At 37.7% G+C, this 21,514-nt stretch overlaps 1 protein-coding gene across 2 annotated transcripts in view; it reads right to left on the bottom strand.

Moving 5' to 3' along the window:
- Nucleotides 1-20,694, bottom strand: part of ssh2a (slingshot protein phosphatase 2a) — a 28,406-nt gene extending 7,712 nt beyond the window's left edge. Inside the window, exons 1-8 of one of the 2 annotated variants that reach the window (XM_055196710.2) lie at nucleotides 20,529-20,694; nucleotides 16,903-16,946; nucleotides 2,227-2,336; nucleotides 1,626-1,690; nucleotides 1,413-1,534; nucleotides 1,264-1,329; nucleotides 1,110-1,175; nucleotides 795-989 (exon numbers count right to left, since the gene is read on the bottom strand). In XM_055196710.2, coding sequence (XP_055052685.2) covers nucleotides 795-989; nucleotides 1,110-1,175; nucleotides 1,264-1,329; nucleotides 1,413-1,534; nucleotides 1,626-1,690; nucleotides 2,227-2,336; nucleotides 16,903-16,946; nucleotides 20,529-20,591 — 731 coding nt within the window. In that variant the 5' untranslated portion in view covers nucleotides 20,592-20,694. Of the gene's footprint in view, nucleotides 1-794; nucleotides 990-1,109; nucleotides 1,176-1,263; nucleotides 1,330-1,412; nucleotides 1,535-1,625; nucleotides 1,691-2,226; nucleotides 2,337-7,043; nucleotides 7,681-16,902; nucleotides 16,947-20,528 lie in introns of those variants that run through there. The other variant, XM_055196708.2, reaches the window with a different exon arrangement.
- Nucleotides 20,695-21,514: the final 820 nt, after the last annotated feature.

Below are 21,514 nucleotides of genomic sequence, written 5' to 3' on the forward strand. Positions count from 1 at the left end.
TTTGAATGACATTACACAGGGTTACTCGGTCCACTGTCTGCAACAAGCAGCCTTCTTAAGCCAGCTTTTTTGGGCCACCTGTCTCCATCTGTCTACCACTCCTATTCGTCTATGGGCCACCTATCTGTCTATTTTTCCGACCGTAAATCAATCCATCTCACTTAGAGCTATATATAGCAACCAGCAGTGGCCATGCCTGTTAAAGACAAAAACATATGCAAAGGGAAATCCCCCCACACATAAAACTACTGCCCAGGCCGCGTCTTAGATACACAGTGTTCGGATGGTACTGTGCCTTCCAAGAAAAATTCAAGGAGTTAGTGGCATCCGTCTTGTTGATTAGGTAATAACACGCCCATCTTTCCACAGACTGAGTTCTTTTTTTGTGTCGGCCCCTTGACCTATACTAGAACTAAACTCTGAGCTTGCATCATACAGATTAGATGTGTGTTTATTTACATGTTTTGCTTTTCCAAAAACAAGGAGTAGTATACAATACAAACATGATCATTCCAGTCGATACTGACTTTGAGTATCAGCTTGGTCCTCAATGCAAAGCGCACATGATGACCACCATAACAACACATGTGATTCATACACATATATTGACCCATGTACATTTATGCATTTGGCAGATGCTTTTATCCGAAATGACTTGCAATGCATCACAATCATGTATGCGTGTTCTCTGGGTTCGAGCTCATGACCTTTTGTGCTCCTAATACAGGAGCACATACAATACTGATAAAAAATAAAGAAGAAGTGAGAACTACACTCGAGTACACATTACTCACAAGTCGGTGAAGAGCACGGGTGAGTCTGCGCGGTAGGACTGTACATCTTGCATGGCATTCCACTCATTAATAAAGTGCTGGTCGGAGGTCACATGGCTCTGATAGTAACTGACCCACGTCAGGAAAAGACTGCCCGGGTAGTAGTTATGACATCGGGCCACTTCGCAAACCTTATGCAGGGACTGCAAGGCTGACCTGTGAGTATCCGAGAGACATCATATAAACATATACGCATGGACTGAAAGCCACAAACCTCTACGTTAGACTACATGAGGCCTATAATGGTAGCAGGAAGCCGTCTTTATAGACACTTACCACATGGCCTGCACAGAGACTGGTTTGAAGACATGAACTCTGTTAACAGTAGACACACTGAAGCCCCTGTTGTGCAAAAACAAATCATAATCTTTAGCACACTGCAAAACTTTCAAAATAAGGAACTGGTTTGTGTGTGCATATCATGCCTCACCCATCTCCATCCAAGTGTATAAGCGTATCGCTCCACAAGGGTAAGACCAGCCCAATAGTGCAAGTGCTACAGGAAACACATCATCACATTATAAGCACCACCTTAAAGCGTTTTCTTTCAACAAAACAAAAGTTATCTCCAATACTGACCGGTCTGAATTGCTAAAGTCCATTCCCAGCACAACATTCTCTTCGGTGTCCTGTCTGCCATTGGTGGAGACGATCACCATGTAACGTGTACGCTGGTGGTAAGCGCTCTCCAAACGGACAGCCTGTGAAACGACAGATAAAACATTTCTAAACCTTTCTGCTTTTACCGGCCAACTGTGGTTAGATCGGTTTGGTCTGGATGATGGTAGTTACCAGTCGGATGGTGTCCTCAGGGCGTAGCAGAGTGAACATGGTCTGCAAATGCTGCTGAAGGTCACCTAAAGAGGAACCATAAGCAACCATAAACCTTTTGGTGTGTGACATTTGAATACAACACCTGTGATAGTCAGTTTCACTTCCTCCAAAACAGAATGCGTTCCTTGTCTGGTCGGTGTTTGATTAGGTTGGGGTTTGTAAATCATGAACAGAAATATTCCACCAGAGCTAAAAACAGGCATTGTTGTGATTGCTGACTTAAGGCAAACCTAAGGTAATAATTAAGGTAATGCTGAACAAATAATGCTACCTTTATTCTGTAATTTTTGTATTTACTCTTTCCGATGCTTATGGGTAAGATCCCCCTAATGGACCTCATAGCTAAATCAATGCTGTGTTGTTTGCAAGCACAGCAGTATCAGCAAGCATGCACATGCACATACACAGTCTTCATTAACATAATAAATGTCCTTCAGCTCAATGACAGCTTTGAGCTCTGCATTGCCACATAGCACCGATCTTTTGATTTGTGAACCTTCTTAGCTGGAAAATACAGTGTGCATTATTAAGAGCCATATTTAGTGCACGTGGTTTGTACCTGTGTGTTTGTTACGGCGCTGTGTGATGCGGGGTACTGAAGGAGAGGAGCCATTTCCATGCGGGAGAAAGAGGGCGGCGCCTTTGACTGTTAGGAAGTTCTCGCTGATACTGAGGAAAACAATAGAAAGGGAGACTGTTAACCCACATATCAACATACCAAAACATATGACATAACCCTTCCTTTACTAAGGTTCATTACTGAACACAAAACCTAAGAATAGATATTATGTACAAATCCGTAGTTTCAATTGCAACTCAATTTGCATTTACATGCTGGTAAAGACCATTCTTCTTGCGCTATGACGACATAAAGGTGCTCTCAGACAAGGTCCGCATGTGTGTGCAAGCAGGACTGTTTGGAAAATCACCATGGAGAGATGCTGTTATTAAGCTGTGCCGGGCAGAGGCCACGGACGCTCTGATAAAGAAAGCTGGGAAACTCGTGACCTGTAGCAGCTGTTATTTCAATGCACTACCATCAGCTCAACACCTTCGGGAATGGAAAGTTTGTCTGATCTTAACCGCTAGTTGCTGTATTACATGGCACAGATTTCTGACTTTCCGCACATGAATCCAAAAATCACTTTCGTTGTTACTGCTTTTGAGGAGCGTGGGTAATTCTACGGAAATGCAAGCGCTTCATTCACCTATGCTATCTGGGCTTCGGGAAAAGAAGGATTATGAATATTTTCCTGACCTAAACCGCTAGCTGCTGTACTACATGGCACAGATTTCGGACTTTCCGCACATGAATCGCAGTCATTCTCGTTGTTACTGCTTTTGGGAATGTGGGTAATTCTACGGAAACGTGAGCTGTTCATCCACCTCTGCTATCTGGGCTTCAGGAAAGGAAGGATTACGAAATATTAAGTTTCTGATCTAAACCGCTTGTTGCTGTATTACACGGCACAGATTTCTGACTTTCCGCACATGAATCCAAAAATTACTCTCGTTGTTACTGTTTTTGAGGAGCGTGGGTAATTCTACGGAAATGCAAGCGCTTCATTTATATCTGGGCTTTGGGAAAGGAAGGAATATGGAGTTTTTCCTGATCTAAACCGCTAGTTGCTGTAGTACGTGGCACAGATTTTGGACTTTCCGCACATGAATCCAAAATGTACTCATTGTTACTGCTTTTGAGGAGCGTGGGTAATTCTACGGAAATGCAAGCGCTTCATTCACCTATGCTATCTGGGCTTCGAGAAAGGAAAGATTATGGAATATGGAGTTTTTCCTGATCTAAACCGCTAGCTGCTGTATTACATGGCACAAATTTTGGACTTTCCGCACATGAATCCAAAAATTACTCGTTGTTACTGCCTTTGAGGAATGTGGGTAATTCTACGGAAACGTGAGCTGTTCATCCACCTCTGCTCTTCGGGAAAGGAAGGATTATGGAATATGGGGAATGCAAGAAACACAGAGGAAGAAAGAAAAAGAAAACAAAAACATTAAGCTCGGCTGATCTCATTTCCCATATCCCACTCACCCCCTGACCCAGCTGTTTCCTCTCTCTCTCTCTCTCTCTCTCTCTCTCTCTCTCTCTCTCTCGTCTTCCATCTCTCTCATTCTTCTCTTTCATATCTGGCTCTAATATGCATGATAGCTGGTATAGGGATTGCTTTTCTGAGAAAGTTTTGCATATGCAAAAAAACAGAAGTTTTATGCGAACAGGATAAGAATAAGGAGAACAACTCTTACTTTTTCTAAGACTAATGTCTTTTAAGTTCTCTTCTAACCTCGCAAACTTTGCCTACACTCAGCGCTTCACAAAACCTCTCACTTATCAGCACATAAGAGGATACGAGCTGCAGGTTGATGCAGCTAATTTTACACTCCTAAAAATAAACAGCTGTGCGAGCGAATGTAGATCGCTGATGGACTTTTACAGTGTGGCTGGTAGCTACTGTATACCAGCTCATGTGACCAAACACGACAGCTGGGCGAATTCTGTGCAAAAGGAGAACAAAGCACACAAATTGCTCGATTACAATGAGCACTAGGGCATAGCATTTGCAAGATTACTAAATTTGTATTTGGTGGCGAGTTGTTGCAAATTAAATTCAAGAGGTGCGCAGAAGGGATAACTAATTTTAGGTTACATTTTCTGCATGCAGCAGATCATGTAGTATTTCACGGCAACAATGCAAACACCAAAGCTTGCTAAACACTGAAAGATTTTGCATCGTGGGTGCCGACACCATTTCAATTATGTGGCACGGGCTGGTTGCAGCACAAGCAGCGCTGTGTTCGTGTGCAAGGAGCCTTACGACGTAATTTACACCCACTGGCATTTCACAGTGGCAGATATGTAAAGGCGGGCACATTCATACTGCCACACACAATCACAATAAATAAAGATCCTGATGGGTCAAACAGATGAGAGACCCAGAGAGAAAAGTGGGTTGGTCTTCTTTTGGCATACAGCACTGGACGTTACTTGTTAGGCCACAGACACAATCATCACTATGTAAGGCACCTTTGAGAGCCACGCAACAAGCCGAATGTTGCCTGACCCCCACCCGTCCCTGGCCATATTAGTCAGTTTCTCACTAGGAAAGGGATAAATATAGGCCAAGGCTGAAGGTCGTATGAGTTCAGGTCTGATATTCAGAGAGAGTGAGTGAGGGATGGCATTCTGTCACCTTCTGAGATACAAATTAGGCCTCTTGGCTCTCATGCAGAGACACGTAGGCATATGTAGACCAAATAGAAGTGCGAAAAGGGTATAATAAAACACTAGGGTAAAATTTTGACACCACAAGTCCAGATTTTAAAATTAAATGAGGCACTATTTTGGATCATCACACAGATTCTTGCGTTTTGATTGGTCCACACAGGTGACCAATTAAAGTCATGCCAACTATACTAAATGAAAAAGGCGGGATTTTGTTTGAAGAAAAATTTGGAAAAGAAACATCTGTGAATGAGTACTTCAGGGTCATGCTTAAATATTAACATGTTTACATATTAAGCGGCATGTTTTACTTTGACTTTGTTTTTTAACATTTAAAAAAATATATATTTTATTTGTTTTCTCCTTTCTTGTCTTTAGAAATTATGTTTGTTTAGTTCAGTAGGACAAATAAAATTTTACATAAGCAAAAAAAGTGTCTTATATTTGGTATTAATAGATATTGGATTTGAAATTTACAGTAGAAAATTTACAGTAGCCTAGCTAGTTTTAAATGCATGTTAAATTATTTAGCGTAAGTTGTGTAACATATCAAATAATTCCCACGCAATGTGCCTTTATTGCTTAAAAATTTTGCAACATCTTAACACCAAGCACTTCTCAGCTGTGTTTCGAGGTTTCAACACTTTACAGTACTGCTTTCAGGAAGTGATTTCCCAAAAAAAATTACGTGTCATAATTTCACAGAAGTACAAACTGCATAACACTTCCTTAAAACCAGAGAAATGCTTACACCTATAAAGTCATGCATATTAACCAAACATGTACTTAGGCATTTTAAACCAAGACAAGTACTGGAGTTTTCTTTCACACTGCAAGTTTCAACACCATACTTCTTTCTGGTTGCCCACACCTGCAATTTCCCAGGTTAATCATTAAAGGTTGCTGACAAACACAGACCTCTTCTTAGTCACTCGGTTTGGCGATATACACACAGCGAATAATGGGAGTTTTATACATTGCGAGACATCGGCATGGGATTCCCCGTCAGGTTTTGTTTGAATCTGTCAAACAAGACAAAGCCAAACAAACCCAGTTACACCTGACTGGTTTCAGGTGTGACTGTAAGAGAAATCCACCCTGGTGATCAAGTCTTTTATAATTAAACCGTATATAAATACTCATACCTCTGCATGTGGCGGAAAATGAATGATGCCATAAAAGTACTGACTAACATCCGGTGAACCCTTAAGACTAAATACAGGTGTACACTACCATTTTATGCACTGAAACAAAGCAATCGAATGTAATTTAAGTCTGAATCTAAGGATTTTACACTGTGTTGGGATGTACAGGTATTGTATTGGTACACGCTGTTCTCTGGGGTCTTTCAGACATGCAAAACTGTGGCTGAAACATGGTGAAAAAAGCACAACCACAAACAAACACGAGTGAAAATGTCATTCAAATCAAATACAAAAGTTTACACTTGAGAGTTGTGCATTGGATCATGATGGTGTCAATTCAATTAATTTTGAGATACAGCATACAGTGGCAAACCTTAGGAATTTAATAGCAACACTTAAATGACAAATACATGAATACATACAGATTAATTTGATGTTAGAGAGTTACAGCAAATATTTTAGTGAGACATTGCTATCATATGGGTTGGAAAGACAGTAGTAATGTATATAAAAAGTCATACAGCGTATTGTTTTTAACTTTTTTGATTGTTTGATTTCACTGTCAACTTTTAGCTAAATGATAAATAATTTACCTAAACAAAACAACTCACATATCACCACCTAGAGTCATTTCAAAAAGGCTGGCTTATACAAACCCATTATAGTATTTACATGACTTTATATGGTATGTTAAAAACCTGGAGTAAAGTTATTGTCCGACTCATGTGTTAAAATCGTGAACAGGTTAGTGAATCACATCTCCTGTCATCTTTCACAATAGGGTTGGACGTCATGAAGGCTTAGGAAACATCCACTTCTGATAAAAAGACAGTTTCTCAGTGTACTTACCGTCACAATACAGTTTAGTAATACAGTTCCCCTTTCATAACTTTCATATAACGATTAAAGCGTCAGTGTTGTTGAAAAAGTCAAACTATTAAAAGTAAACATCGTTAAAAGTGCTCATAAATGTTCAACACCATAATCACTTACAGCTGGTTGATCTGGTTTTGAGAAGCGACGGCGTTGTCGGAGAAGTACGGCATGATTTTTGCCCCGCAGCAGGAGCAGAATCCCCGGTCAGAGTTCTCCGTTACCGCCACACTGTCCAGGGTCATGACGGACGATGAGAGAACCGGGCACAGTGCCGTATATCCTCAACTATCCTCACTCCTCTACGTCCATGCTGTTTCCTTCCCCAAAAACAATGAACGAGGGGTGATGCGAACAAACTCAAGTTCTGACGGAGAAATGTGTCGGGGGGTTCACTAAAACAGTCCAAAAATAATACACTCCGCCTTAAACGACACCAACGTGGCCCTAATAACGTTCGCTAATATACGTCAATGATAAAATATAAAAGAAATCGTAACAAAAAGTGACCGTCTTTCTCAAATACGCTAAACGGTCAGTAAAAACACACATAAAACCAAAATAAAACGTGTTAAAATGTACATTAACTTGTAAACTTGCTTGACCGGTGACCCTTTACAAGCTCGCGCATTCGTACTTTACATGAGTGAAGTGCGGTGCACTAGTGCTTGAACAGAGAGGAGGAGCCGCTGACATGTGCTTTAGGAAAGGCTCAATGCAGGGATCTAAAGACGTACGGCACGTTCAGACACCAGCGCAACGACAGCGCAACTTCTTGTGAAATGTCACAGCGCCGCGCGGAACACGGTCTCAGATCTGTGATCACGAGTCTGAAGTGCACTCTAGTGCATCTTTTAGAACAGACTGCTGTTTTTAAAGCCAGCATGGAAGATCTATGTATAGCTAAGAAGGTTAAAAAAAACAGAGGAACTAAGGCAAAATATAAATTTAGCAAGCCGAGTTTAAACCACTGGCAAGGTGTTGTCAATCTCATAACACACTTAAACTTAACATCAAAAGAAATAAATGAATTATAAATACTAGATTTTTTATAAGCATAAAGAAAATGCATTACAACAAATATTGTGCAATTCCAAAAATGTATATTTTAAAATGTAATAATAATTAAATGTTTTGTTTAATGAGAATTGCAATGAACACATCAAAAAAATCTCCATGGTCCAAAAAACAGCTTAGTTTTGCTTAAACAAAATTTCATTTCTTACTAAAATGCGTCTGGAATTTGTTCTACATCGCTGTGTAGAAAATATATGGTGACAGTCTCTACGTTATATTAGTACATTTCTAGATTTATATTGGTACAATGCCAGAGTTTGCCAGAGTTCATGGGGGCGCTGAATCACTTGCTCAAATTTGATGTAAAATGATTGCAAAAATGCATTCCTAATTTTATATAATTATAAACGTAATAAAAGGTATTTTTAAAGTTTTTAATATTTGCAATTAAAATAAAAAATTGAAAATAAACAAAAAGCATTAAGCATTATTGCTTTTGCAGCGTGGAACATTAAAATCAATCACCTGACTGTTGCTTATGTCATTTTTATTGTTCATATTATTTATAGATTTAAAATTACATTCATTTTATAACATAAAGCAGTTGTTGTGCAAATGCATTAATGGCACAATTAAACAGTCATAACAGTCAATAAAAAGTTAGAACGTATATTAAAGAGATAGTTCACTTTAAAATTAAAATTCTGTCATCATTTACTCACCCTCATGTTGTTCTAAACCTGTATGAATTTCTTTTTTCTGATGAACACAAAAGAAGATATTTTGAAAAATGATGGTAAACACACAGCAGTAAGTGACCATAGACTCCCATAATTTGATGGAATTTAATGGGTATAGTCAACTGTGTGGTTACCATCATTTATCAAAATATTTTCTTAGTCATTTATCACAATACTTCCAAAATATTTTTTTCCTACTACGAAAGTCAATGGTCACTTACTGCTGTGTGTTTACCACCATGTCTCAAAATATATTTTTTTGTGTTCATCAGAAAAAATAAATTCATACAGGTTTAGAACAACATGAGGATGAGTAAATTATGACAGAATTTTCATTTTAAAGTGAACTATCCCTTTAAACAAAAAATGCTATTTCAGATGTAAATATCATGCCAATGTCATTATACTGATTTAATTTGATATAAGTATTTGACATAAAAGTCACAGGAAAGAGTGAGTAAACTTCCGTCACTACAACAAATAGCCTGCCTCTCCCCTCATTCGATTGGACAATAGTAAGACGCAAATGACGTCGGGCGCTTTTCCGCTCTCAGCGCTCCTTCAAAAACGCATGCGGCAACAAACGCAAGGCGTTCAGTAAGGAATAATTGACGACGGGCCATTGAATTTTAAGAAAATAATGATTATTTCCAAATAATTCAAAGGACCAGAGTCAATTATTCCTCTTATACCACGGTTACCACAAACATTGCTCTGGTGCCTATTTTTAAGACATTTGACAAGTTAGGTGTGCGGCTATCAGAAATTAATGCATACCCACGGATAATTTCTCAGCCAATCAGAATACAGCATTCAACAGACCCGTGGTATAAGCGTGCATAAACAGCGCGCATAACGCTAACGATACATTCACGCGGGGCGAAAGCATAAACACTAGACGGAAGGCTTGTCTGAAGCGTGGCGAACAGCCAAATACAGTGGCCGCAACCTATGCTCTGTCTTCCATAAACGTAATTGGCTGGCTCTGCCTAGGTTATTTGCATAAGGCGATCTGATTGGCTAACGCACACGTTGCCACTTGAATAATTGAGAAATGTTCGACTTCTGCAGTGAGCAACGGCACTGACGCGGCGCAGACGGATCCACAATTCAGTTCGGCAATGCATGACGTCACCCATTAAAAGTAAATGGGAAGCGTTAACGCTTACACCCCGTGTGAATGCACCGTTAGGGGTTGTGCAGACTAAAACTTTTAAACGCAGCTAAAAACGCCTGGAGGACGCTGAATGTCAGCTGTTTTTTTTCAGCGGAGCACTTTGGTAGCTGTGATACTTCAGCTGTGAGCCGGTTGGTTGCTGTGGTAATGTCCCGCCCCTCCTCCACTGTGATTGGACAGCCGTGTAAGAACTGTCATTGACAAGCGGAGCTTTTCACCCAAAGCTGAATATTTTTCAACTCTCTGCACTCGGCGCGGAAAAACCGCTAAGCGCCGGTTTTCAGCGCGAAAGAAAACTGCTAGCTGCTTGCCTATTTGAAAAACGCAGAGCTTCCATTAAAAACATGCGCCGTCCGCGAGCGTAAAAGCTTTGGTGTGCTCGTCCCCTTACTGCATATAAAAAATAATTCAAAAAAGGCACATACAACTGCCATAAATGCATTTGGTGTGATCTGCCCCTAAGAAACGTTATCAAAGGCCTTGGTGAATTGAGGCCTGAGTAACAGACTTTTCAGAGTGAAGGGATACTGACTAAATGGGTCTACACGGTTGAAAATATCCCTCTCTTTTAGTCTCTAGAAGTAAGTACTAAGTACACAAAACAAAACAATGCCTTTGTTGTAACACAAAGTGGAAAAGTTGATTAAAAAGCAGGTCTTTGAAGCATTAGTTGTCATGGTCACTCATAATATAAGATACATAAAAGGGATTAATATTGAAATAACAAACAGAGAAAAAAGGAAACATGTAAGTCATTTTCAGTTATGTAAATCACTCTCAGTCAAAAATATTTATCCAAACGTAGCCATCATTCTTTTGCAAATCGAAGTGTATGACTTGGCCCGCAACCAATATTCACTGATAGCAAGGACAACCTTAAAATAGATCATAATGGCATTTAAAAAATGATAAACAAGTCTTTCCTTCTTGCCATAGTAGAAGGAAAATATATATTCCTGCACATCCATGTATTTGGCACAACATATTTCATGAAATATCATTACCTTACCCAGACCTGATATAAGCTATATATCATAAATGCTGCCAACTTTGAAGAGTATTATTTACACAACATGAATTTTAAATTTTTGATGATAATGCTTTAATTTTATTTATTCGTATACAGACAACAAACTGGCAACAGTCACAACGACCAACTGAAAAGTTAATAGCAGCCGCACCTGTGAGCGGCAGGACAGAGGAAATCAAGTACAACTGGATTCCACTGAAGCACTGTTCTTGTTTACCATGGTATTTTAAAGTTTTTAAACATACATTTTATTGTTTCACATTGTTATAAACTTTGAAACTTTTTTCTTCAGTGAAACATAAAATGGTGACTAAGGCTGTCTTATATCTCATTCAGTGCTTCATAGATACAACTTGTAATTAAGTAAATATGACAATTATCTTTTTTGGGTGAACCATGTACTTTGCAGAGAAAGTTAACATCTGCATATCGTCGTGCCACAGTAAAGTGATGAGACATGATGACGAGGTTTTGGATTTGCATCCGTCAGTGTGGTTAACAACTGCAACTCTATCAAGTAGCTCAATGTTGACCACCTGCTGTCTCACATACTGTAGTAATGGGTTCATAAAAACTTATTTGGACTGCTTGTTTCCTACATAGCCAGCTGTGAGTAAAAATTAAAGCAAAGTTTTGTGTTAATGCAGACCTTTGCTATTAAAATTTAGAAATAAAGATCTGCTACACACGTGGGTGCTTGATGTTGGTCCTCACTTATTTACTTCAAACCAATTGCATCAGAATATGAAGGTTTATGTTTCAGTATATCACATGCATTTCCTGACAAGGCAAACCATCTCAGGGCTTATCAATAAACACTTCGAAGTCAGTTAGCACAGAGAAGGTTGTGTAAGTTAGTTTGTGTTTACAGCCTATCCAAGTTGTCCATGTTAAGATCTTTTGACTTGGCTGGTAATCTGAGCTGTTGCTGTTGTCATGTCATGTTTACAAAAACGTTAGTCCTTGTTGTGCAATGGCTGCCGTCTTGCGTGCGATGTTCTGGAAAAGGTCACTGGTGCTTTATGGATGCTCCCTTGATTACCCCCATTTCATGATTGCACTGATCTGAAAGGCCAAGTGTTTCCTTTACTAAGAGCTGGGAATGTGTCTGATAGAAATTCTTTACTTCATCATTAAAGTTATTCAACCACATGGGAAATTCAGTATTTGATTGGGACATGCACTATGACCTATTTATTTTTGTTGTAAATTCAACCCGAATATGTTTTATATTACATAACCATACAGTAATGCCTGTTTGTCATCCAATGAATTAAATACGTCACACTTGAAAGTTTGTCATTTGATTACAAACTTTTCAAATTACTCATTTAAGATTAAATATGACTTAAATGTTTGGTATGATTGCCAAACTGCCTTCTTATGTAAACAAAAAAGCCTCAAAACACGAATAGAGTGCGGCAGGGATGACGTATTTTTGTAGGCTAACCAGGAAGTTAGCGGGATTCTGGTCCCCTTGCAAAAAAGCCCATTCATTTTTCAAATAGACTTTTGGATTATAGCAAAAAAATAAGCTCTGTGTTTAACAAAAGTTTGACGACACTTGCACGTTATGTCCAACACAGATGAACACAATATGTGTCAAAATTTGTCTGATATTTCTAGTAAATGCATTTAAACTTCAAAATTCATAACATTTGTATTCATCTGTGAGGATTGTGAAGAATCCATCATGTCTGCATTTGTCGTGAATACGTTTACATTTTTGCATTTTGCTGTTGTTCAAATGGGACTTAGAGTGCATTCAAGCTATTTTTAGCAATATGCATGTTCCCTGGGGATTGAATTCATGACCCAAGACAATGCTCTACCGATTGAGCAATAGGAACACATAACACACAGTTAAAAAAATGCAGCATGAAGTTGAAACAACTTGGTTTTGCAAGTCAGTTCAATCTTCTATTTAAAGTTTTGTCTGGTGAAAAGTTGACTTAAAAATTAAGTTAAACAATTTCAAATTGATTTTATAAGTTAAAGGGGCGCCTGGTCCGATTCACGACATTTTACATTTCCTTTACATTGGTGTGTAAGTGTGTATTAGTACGTTAACGATATGCAAAAGGTACAAACCCAAAAGTAAACAATGACGCGAGTTATCGTCTCCAATGTAAAGTACCCATTAAAAAGGCCCTAACTTGTACCATTTAGATATATGAAGAGTTTCGTTGCAAACGAGATAACCACCGTTTTTTTAATTGTTCAGAAATCTCGTTTTTTGGTTGTGCATTCCAATTAATTTCAATGCAACTGCAGTTGGTTTGTTTTGATTTAAACCTTCATAACTTAAAAAATACAGCCAAGTAGCACCATAAAACAAAATAATAACATGATAACATAATAATAAACATGTTTTGACAAAAATGTAAAAAAATGGATTTATCCCGTTCTACAACGAAACTCTTCATATGTACCTTTAAGTAACAATTAGGGCTGTCAAAATATTAATCGCGATTAATCGCATACAAAATAAAGTTTGTTTTTACATAATACATGTGTGTGCGCTGTGTGTAATTATTTTGTATATATAAAATCACACATGATGCATGTATATATGAAACGTGTGCATATATGTATATGTATGTGTGGGTGTGCTCTTTTATTTTGTATGCGATTAATCGCGATTAATCTTTTGTCAGCCCTAGATATATATTTATAGGTATTAATATGCACTCTTTATGAACAAAGGTGTACGTTTTGAAAGGATACCAGTACTATTCCAGTGACAGCTTTTGTACCTTTCGTTTTGAGAGTCTACTGTACAATAAGAACAGTTTTTTGTTTATTTTTAATCATATTGAAAATACAATTCAACTATTAAGGAAAAATACATCCTACAACCTCAACTCTTCTTCAGAAAAATCAAAAATCAGCATTAAGTTTAATATTACTAAGACTAATATCTGACAGTTACAACTGGTGCAATAAGGGACGGATGCAGCAAATCTCAATGCTATAAACTAAATTAGAGAAACGCAGGTGTGATTAAGTATACTTTCTGGATTCGCCCAGCCCTGGGAGAATCTATCGGCCAACCTAATCCACATTCACACGCACAAACACACACAATACATTAATAGGCCAATATCTCTGTATAAACTCCAGATGAACCTGCTCAGCCACACTTTACATTATATGCCAGCAGCACAGGACATTATAATTGCATATAATGGATCGATTTTTTTCATTTTGATTTTTCATGCTTGTATTTCCTGCTCACTCTCTTAACCGTCCTCCTCTCCAGTTCCAAGACTAATTTGAGCTGTTGGAATAAGGCCAGTGCATAAAGCAAATGCATTGCATGCAAGCTAAGACTGAACAGTCTCATAAAAAACATCACAAATGCACTGCAGGCCTGCCATGGCTTAATAGTCCTATAAAAACCCAATAAACAGCAACGATGATGATGACGGTAGTGCTAGTTCACAGCCCTCTGACAGACAGATTCTTGAGCATTTGCAGGTTTTTTGTAACTTCAGTCTGTGAGGTCAAAATGGATCTGATTTATTTTAATTTTCTTAAATTCCCCCTACCACAGTGGGTCTTACAATCATGCTTCTTGCAGTCTGAATTTTGAAATGCTTTTAAAATACCGCCCACATTTTGCATTAACTGCATGCAACTAATCTCGAAGGGCTGCCCATAACAGAGATAAATGTACAAGTTAGACCAAACTCTTGCTGAGGTGAATGACAGCACTATGTACTGTATTAGGCAGCAAGCAAGATGTGTTACTGGGAAGTTACCACACCCTGTAATCGTGCACAGCTAGATCCACATTTCATTTAAGATGAGTGTTATGTAATCCAGAGTCAGGTTGTTGAATTGGGGGTGCTACACACAAAGCACTCAGTGACAGGAGAGGTTCGCAAAAATTACATCAGAGTCGCCATAGGATTACCTAACGTGCCCTGTAATTGAGGCCATGTGTGGCGCAGCATTCGGAGCGCCAACTTTTGCGATGCCTTGTTACCAAGACCTGAGGATTTAACTTTTTGTCTTGGATACTGCAAAAACAAAAGCATGACGTCATGCACGACCCTCCGAGATGGAGGTGGGAAGATAAACTGCGTTGCGCAACTAATCTTAAATACTGATCAGTTACCCAGCCAAGATTCTTATGATTGAAATTAGAGCACAGTCTGAACTCTTTCCAAATCCTGGAAGTGAAATCCAAACACTGTCAACCATGTGCTGCACAACTTCATATGCCTGTTTTAATTCTGCAATTCTGAATCAAAGCCATGTGGTACTCTTTCAGGGAATTAAATCAACAGTTTTTGGGGGGCGATAAATGTTTTAGGGGTGAGCACAGATGTTATTCACATTTTCTGCAGTTTGTATGGGAAAATCTGTAGTATGATGTTAGATATGCCAAACATGAACAGTATTAGATAGTGTTGGGCAATATCGTCCGCCTGCGAGATCGCAGAAACACGATAGTATCGGAGGGTGGGGCAATAGTTTACTCATTAATTATTTGCTAATTTTTTACTCATAAGACAAGCCATTTGATTAGTGGACAAAAAAAGAAGCTAACAACACTGTCACGAGCGCAACCTTTTTAAAACTGATGCCATTAATCCGAACGTGTCACTTCCTGCGTGGCAGGGAGTGGGAACAACTAACTGGTTTTAAACCCCTGCGCGCCTAACAACAACCTCTCTAGTGCAAGGAAATCTCTGAGCCGCGAGTATTATGCTACGTACACACCAAACGCGGGGTGTTGCGTTACTCCCTCTAGATTACTCGCGTGATTTAGCTTCGTGTCATGCGAATTTTTCGCTCGAGTAGAATATTTTCAACTTGGGTGAAGACGCGTTTGAGGCGCATCGCCCCACGCGAGGACACGTCTGATTGCGTCATTGCATTGACTTTGTATGTAATCTACTCGCGCAAATCGTTGAACTCGAGTCTGGTGTAAACCCACGGATAGGTGCGAAGAAGAGTCCGAGTCATGCGCATTACATGTTTAGGTGCGAGAAGGAGTCCATACCGCGCACATTTAGGTCCGAGCAAGAGTCCAAGATGCTCGCTCATGCAAAGTGGAGCTCACAAACCCTCTCGTGCAAGAAAAAGCACGCAATGCGAATGTTAATGTGAAACTATGATGCTAATAATAATAAAAATAATTTTAAACTGTAATGGGCAAACATGCCAACTATTGTCATGAAGGCCCGCTTTCGGCCATGTCTGACTATCGTCTATATTGTCTATCGGCACAACCCTAGTATTAGACACGTAGTAGTCACTGAAAGTATAACTTATTAAGCCAAAAATTTGCTTAACAAATGCAAAAGCCGTTGGACGTTTAATACTTTGTGAACGTCTGTAGTTTCAATTCTTTGAATATATGCAGCACATAAAAAGTGTGTACGTGATGGAGATGATGACAACGAATCACTCATTCCAAAACAAAACCAAAACAAACAAGCCTGATGTCACTACATGGGTATATTAATACACATATCTCTCCTTTATCAGATTTAACAAACAGATAGTCATGTAAATATTGTACTAGCCAAATTATACCTCGTACTAATTTGCATGGTCACGAACACAAGGTAGTCATGGAATCAGTTACAACATAAGTGATTTAACCTATATTGATGATAATGCCATACTAATATAAAACGAATTATTTTTTAATTAATGTTTATTTTTTAGTTGACATCCATTTAAATTATGGTTGACAATGACATCTGCTCTGCATTTGTTGGATTTCTTTAAATAAACAAGTCAAACAATGCCGTCTGGGCATGAAACACGTTTAATGAAACATCTAAACTCAGATCCTCTGTCATGTGCTGTTCTTGATACTCCCTCTGGTGGTTGAGATACTAAATTTCACCTAAGATCTTATACAAACACAAATGTTTTCCTCAAAACCAACAAAAGGCTCAGAGTGATCAGCAACATCATAGACAGATCACAAAACTATTTATCTTATCATGCTAATAAATGAAGATGAAGAACACATCAAACATGCGTACGTACCTTCTGGTCTGAGAACGCCGATCATCTTCAGCACTGCCCTCCTCCTGCAGAAAGAGAGAAATAAAAAGTGGTAATTTCAATGCATTTAACAGAATATGTATTCAAAGAGAATATTGTGGTCTTGTTAATATAAAATCCACCCCAATTTATGGGAAATTTCCTATATTTAAATTGATAGTGCATGACACTAACAACATCAGGGATATGGGTCGGGTATCAAATGTATTACTTTTGAGTCTTACTAATAATTATTCAAAAATAATTTGGTAAGCTATTTTTCAGGGAGCCAATAAGTAAACTATAAAACACCAAGCACTGTTTATATTGTTGCTATGACCTTTCAACTATACAGATTAAGTAACAATTTAAACTAGGGATGCATAACAATTAATCGCGATTAATCTATAGCAGAATAAAAGTTTTTGTTTACATCATATATGTGTGTGAACTGTGTATAATAACTTTGTATAGATAGATGCAAACACATGCATGTATATATTTAAGAAATGTTTACATGTGTGTGTATATACATTTTTATATTTATGTATAATTTATATTATATATAAATATAAATGCTTAATATATAAATACATATTTTTTCTTAAAATTATACATGCATCTGTGCATATTTATATACACATAATTATTACACACACACACATATATGACGTAAACAAAAACTTTTATTCTGCTATAGATTAATCGCGATTAATACATGCGTTATGCATCCCTAGATTAATCTAACTGCCAAAAATTGCAGGGCCACCATAAGGATGAGAAGAACACCTAATACTTATCATTAATCAATGAAATAGACTTGGATGTTTAATCAAAACACCTTCTATCTGCATTTCCATTAGAAGAGGATCTTTAGTCTATTTACTAATGGTGTGTCAAGCCTGCTTAACTTCAAAGTACTACAAGCAGCTCATACAGCCGTCTCTCAATGTCTGCTTTGATTGTTATCCTGCTAAAAGTGAACTTTCTAACTTATTTCGGAGAAACACACACAACAACAACTTACAATGAGATGCGTGCTTCCTCTGCCACAAAGTCCTTGTTTTGTTCATTGATAGCTGGACTTCACAATAAATATTTATTCTGCTGGTCAGGTGGATCTGGCCGGAAATTAAAATTTATACTTCCCTCATCTGTATTTTCACTGATTTTTTGTTAGCCAGCTAAAAGTTAGCACTGTATTTAGTAATACAGCCATGATTACAGTTTTTAGAATGTCACAAATATAAGTTTTCATAAAGTCTGCTGCGTGGCTGTACATCACAGAAAACCAGACTCTATAATGCTGTCTCATACATATACAATTTGCTTAAATATACATTTGAGTAACTGTCTCATTTGTTAACCAAATGCTAGCTTTCGGCACGTCATTGGTGCAGGCAGATCACAACGAATACATTAAACGAGTGTCAAGCCTGGTATAAAAAGGCATTTTGGGATAAGTTCACTGAGGACATTCTCAGAAAAACCTTGAGACATCTCACAAGATGACTCACATGGTCCTTAATGTGGCCACATGATGAACGGCTTGTAATAGGGGAAAAATAAGGCCATTTCACTCTAATAAACAGATTTAAAAATTGGGTGCACTCTTTACAAGGTCTAGTCTAGTGAGTTAACATAAATGTTACACTAAGGAGGCAAGATCTGTCCAGCTTGAGGTGAATTAACTGAGGTGTAGAAAACTCGATTTCGGGGCGTATGCTAGTAAAAGTATGCTTAGCTTCTCACGCAGTGTGTATGTTTTGTGATGTTTTTCAAACTTTTACATGGATTTCAGTGTAACAATGCAAGTAAAATTGATTGATTTAATTTATCATGAGGTTTGACAATCAACTGACATCACTATCATCCCACTTACTGTAGACAGTATACGGAGGTTTTCAAGAGTCAAAGTTTTAAAACCACTAAACTTTTCTGTAATACAGAATCTTTTTTCAAAGAATATTATATTTAATGCTTTAAACAACAGTTGTTGTTGTTGTTTGGATATGCAGGCATTTGAAAATAAAACATTTTAGTTTTGCAGTGGGCAGTGGCAATGCTGTTAAATCATGGTATTTTGGCTTATGGTTAGCATAGCAAAATCTTATACTGGCCCATGCCTAATCCCATGGTATGTAAACGTTTATATAGCTTAACCTGATGACCTACATTAACGGCTGTTTAATTCCCAAAATGATAAACTAGGCAGCACTCGCTCAACATAAAAGGTCAATTGTAAGATCATGAGACATACATACTGTTGCACGTGTTTATATTGTGCAGTATATAGTACACCACATTTCGATGTGCATTGACAAACACAGTAACCCATATTTGAGTTTTGATCCTAAGTGATGAGAAACAGGGCTGAAATATTAAAAATTTGGTTGTGTTCACTGACAACAAGCCCCTGTACAAAATGACAAAACGTGAAATAGACTTTAAAGACCTAACTAGGGCTGCAAAATGATTAATCGCAACGAATCGTTTGCAGAATAAAAGTTTTTGTTTACATATATGTGTGTGTACTGTTTATAATAATTAAGTACACACACACACACACACACACACACACACACACACACACACACACACACACACACACACTTAAGAAAAAATATATTTATATATAAGCATTGATAATTATATAATATAAATTATATATAAATATAAAAAATAATATACACATGTAAATATTTCTTAAATATATATTGGCATTTTTGTGTATTTAAATTATACATACACACACATATGATGTAAACAAAAACTTTTATTCTGCAAACGATTAGTTGCGATTAATCGTTTTGCAGCCTGACTCAATCTTCAAAGTTTTCATCCCCCCACACAGCTGATGAATTGCTCTCTTCCCTGTCCTTAACATGTTGTGCTTTATAAATAAAATAAACTGGCTAAAGTTGTAATCTAGTATTTTAGTCAATTGCAGACAAATGCAAAGGACATGACAGTTCAGTTTGTGCAGAGACCCACACCCAGTGAAATATTAATATTGATCAAACCAGAGGCATCTCAGAGAAATTAGTAAGTTGTGTGAACCCACAGGCTACTCAAATTGCAAACTTTGATACTGTTATACAAATGAATACAAACAGTACAAACACATATTTGACGAAAAGAAAACATCTATTCTAATTATAACCAACACCACTGATGTAGATGATAATGTAACATTTCTTAAACCGTTCTTTATTAAAATATTAACTTGATATTAACTTGAATACAGTCGTGTTCTTTGTAATCATAGTCATAGACACTACTCGTGTCTTTAAAGCCCAGATGTCACTGCACATGAAGATTAGCAGCTAGCAACTAGCATAGTATCTCTGCTAAAATGATTTTTATTCTAAACAACGTTTCACAGACTTACGGTTTAGTGGTGAATATAACACTTAAGTTACAAATATCATGCATAAACTTTTACGCATTTATTTTTTTGTAGTGTAACGGGCTAGTTCTGATATATCATGCATGTGTATCGTTGATAAGGGCAGTATCGCAAGCGCATGCGCATAATGAGTGAACACCCGAGTTGCTGCTACCGCTCGGAAATGCATACAATCATTTGATAACTACAAACAAACGGGTAAAATAATAGGGGAACTCACCGAAACACACGGGCTGGAAGTTGTACTAGGGGTTGGCGACCGTTGCACGGTGACCAGCGCCATTAAAGGTCCAGAAACAAAAGACGTAAGAGACGACAGCAGCTAAACTCACATAATTCTGTGTGGTGGGTCAGAGGAAGATGTGCATCGTCTTTGAGGTCGCTCACAATTCCAAGTATGACTCGCTGCAGCCTGCGGTGGACATCCAACCCTGCCCACATCCAGGTGTCGCGCCAGATGCCACGCCCACGTCCAATACGTCACCGCGTGACTCCCATATATGGCAAAGCGTGCGTTCCCCACGGAAACCCGTTGATCCAATCGAAGTATGTTAAAGCAGTTTATTGCAATCTTAGAATCTAAATAAAAGGTTATATTTTGTTTTAACAATACACGTATTCTTATATTTGTAAACGATATCCAAACTAATATGACATAAATTAAATCTAGGCCACCCTCCCCCAATTTCATAAAAACATTATAAACGGAGCTAATTTCATTGGTTAAACAATAACATATGCTTGCTTTACCTTATTCCTTTACAGCATGTAATGATATAAATTCCCATTTAATATGATCGATTGTAACATAGCCAAAACAAGTTTACATTTAAGTGGACATTACTTTTTAGTATTGTAAATTTAATGCTTAACATATTTTCATGAGTTTATTTTCATTTAATTTTCTAAACATTTGTTCCACTTCATCATAAAGTCTAAATATGTCAATTATAGGATCAATATGCAATAGCATACACAATATACATACATATAGACTAAATAGAGAAATTACTTGTTTTGATAGATTATATAAGATCTTTATTTTCACTGTACATTTGCAATGACATTCTGGTGGAGCAAGCTTCAGATGCCTTCATGATTAATACAAATATATATCAGTTTTCATGTTTAAAACTATACACAAGTTTCATACACTAGACTAGAAGCACTAAGCATGACTGTACAATTTACAATATTCACAACAAT

This window comes from Misgurnus anguillicaudatus, chromosome 24 (genome assembly GCF_027580225.2).
Source record: "Misgurnus anguillicaudatus chromosome 24, ASM2758022v2, whole genome shotgun sequence".
Lineage (NCBI taxonomy): Eukaryota > Metazoa > Chordata > Actinopteri > Cypriniformes > Cobitidae > Misgurnus > Misgurnus anguillicaudatus.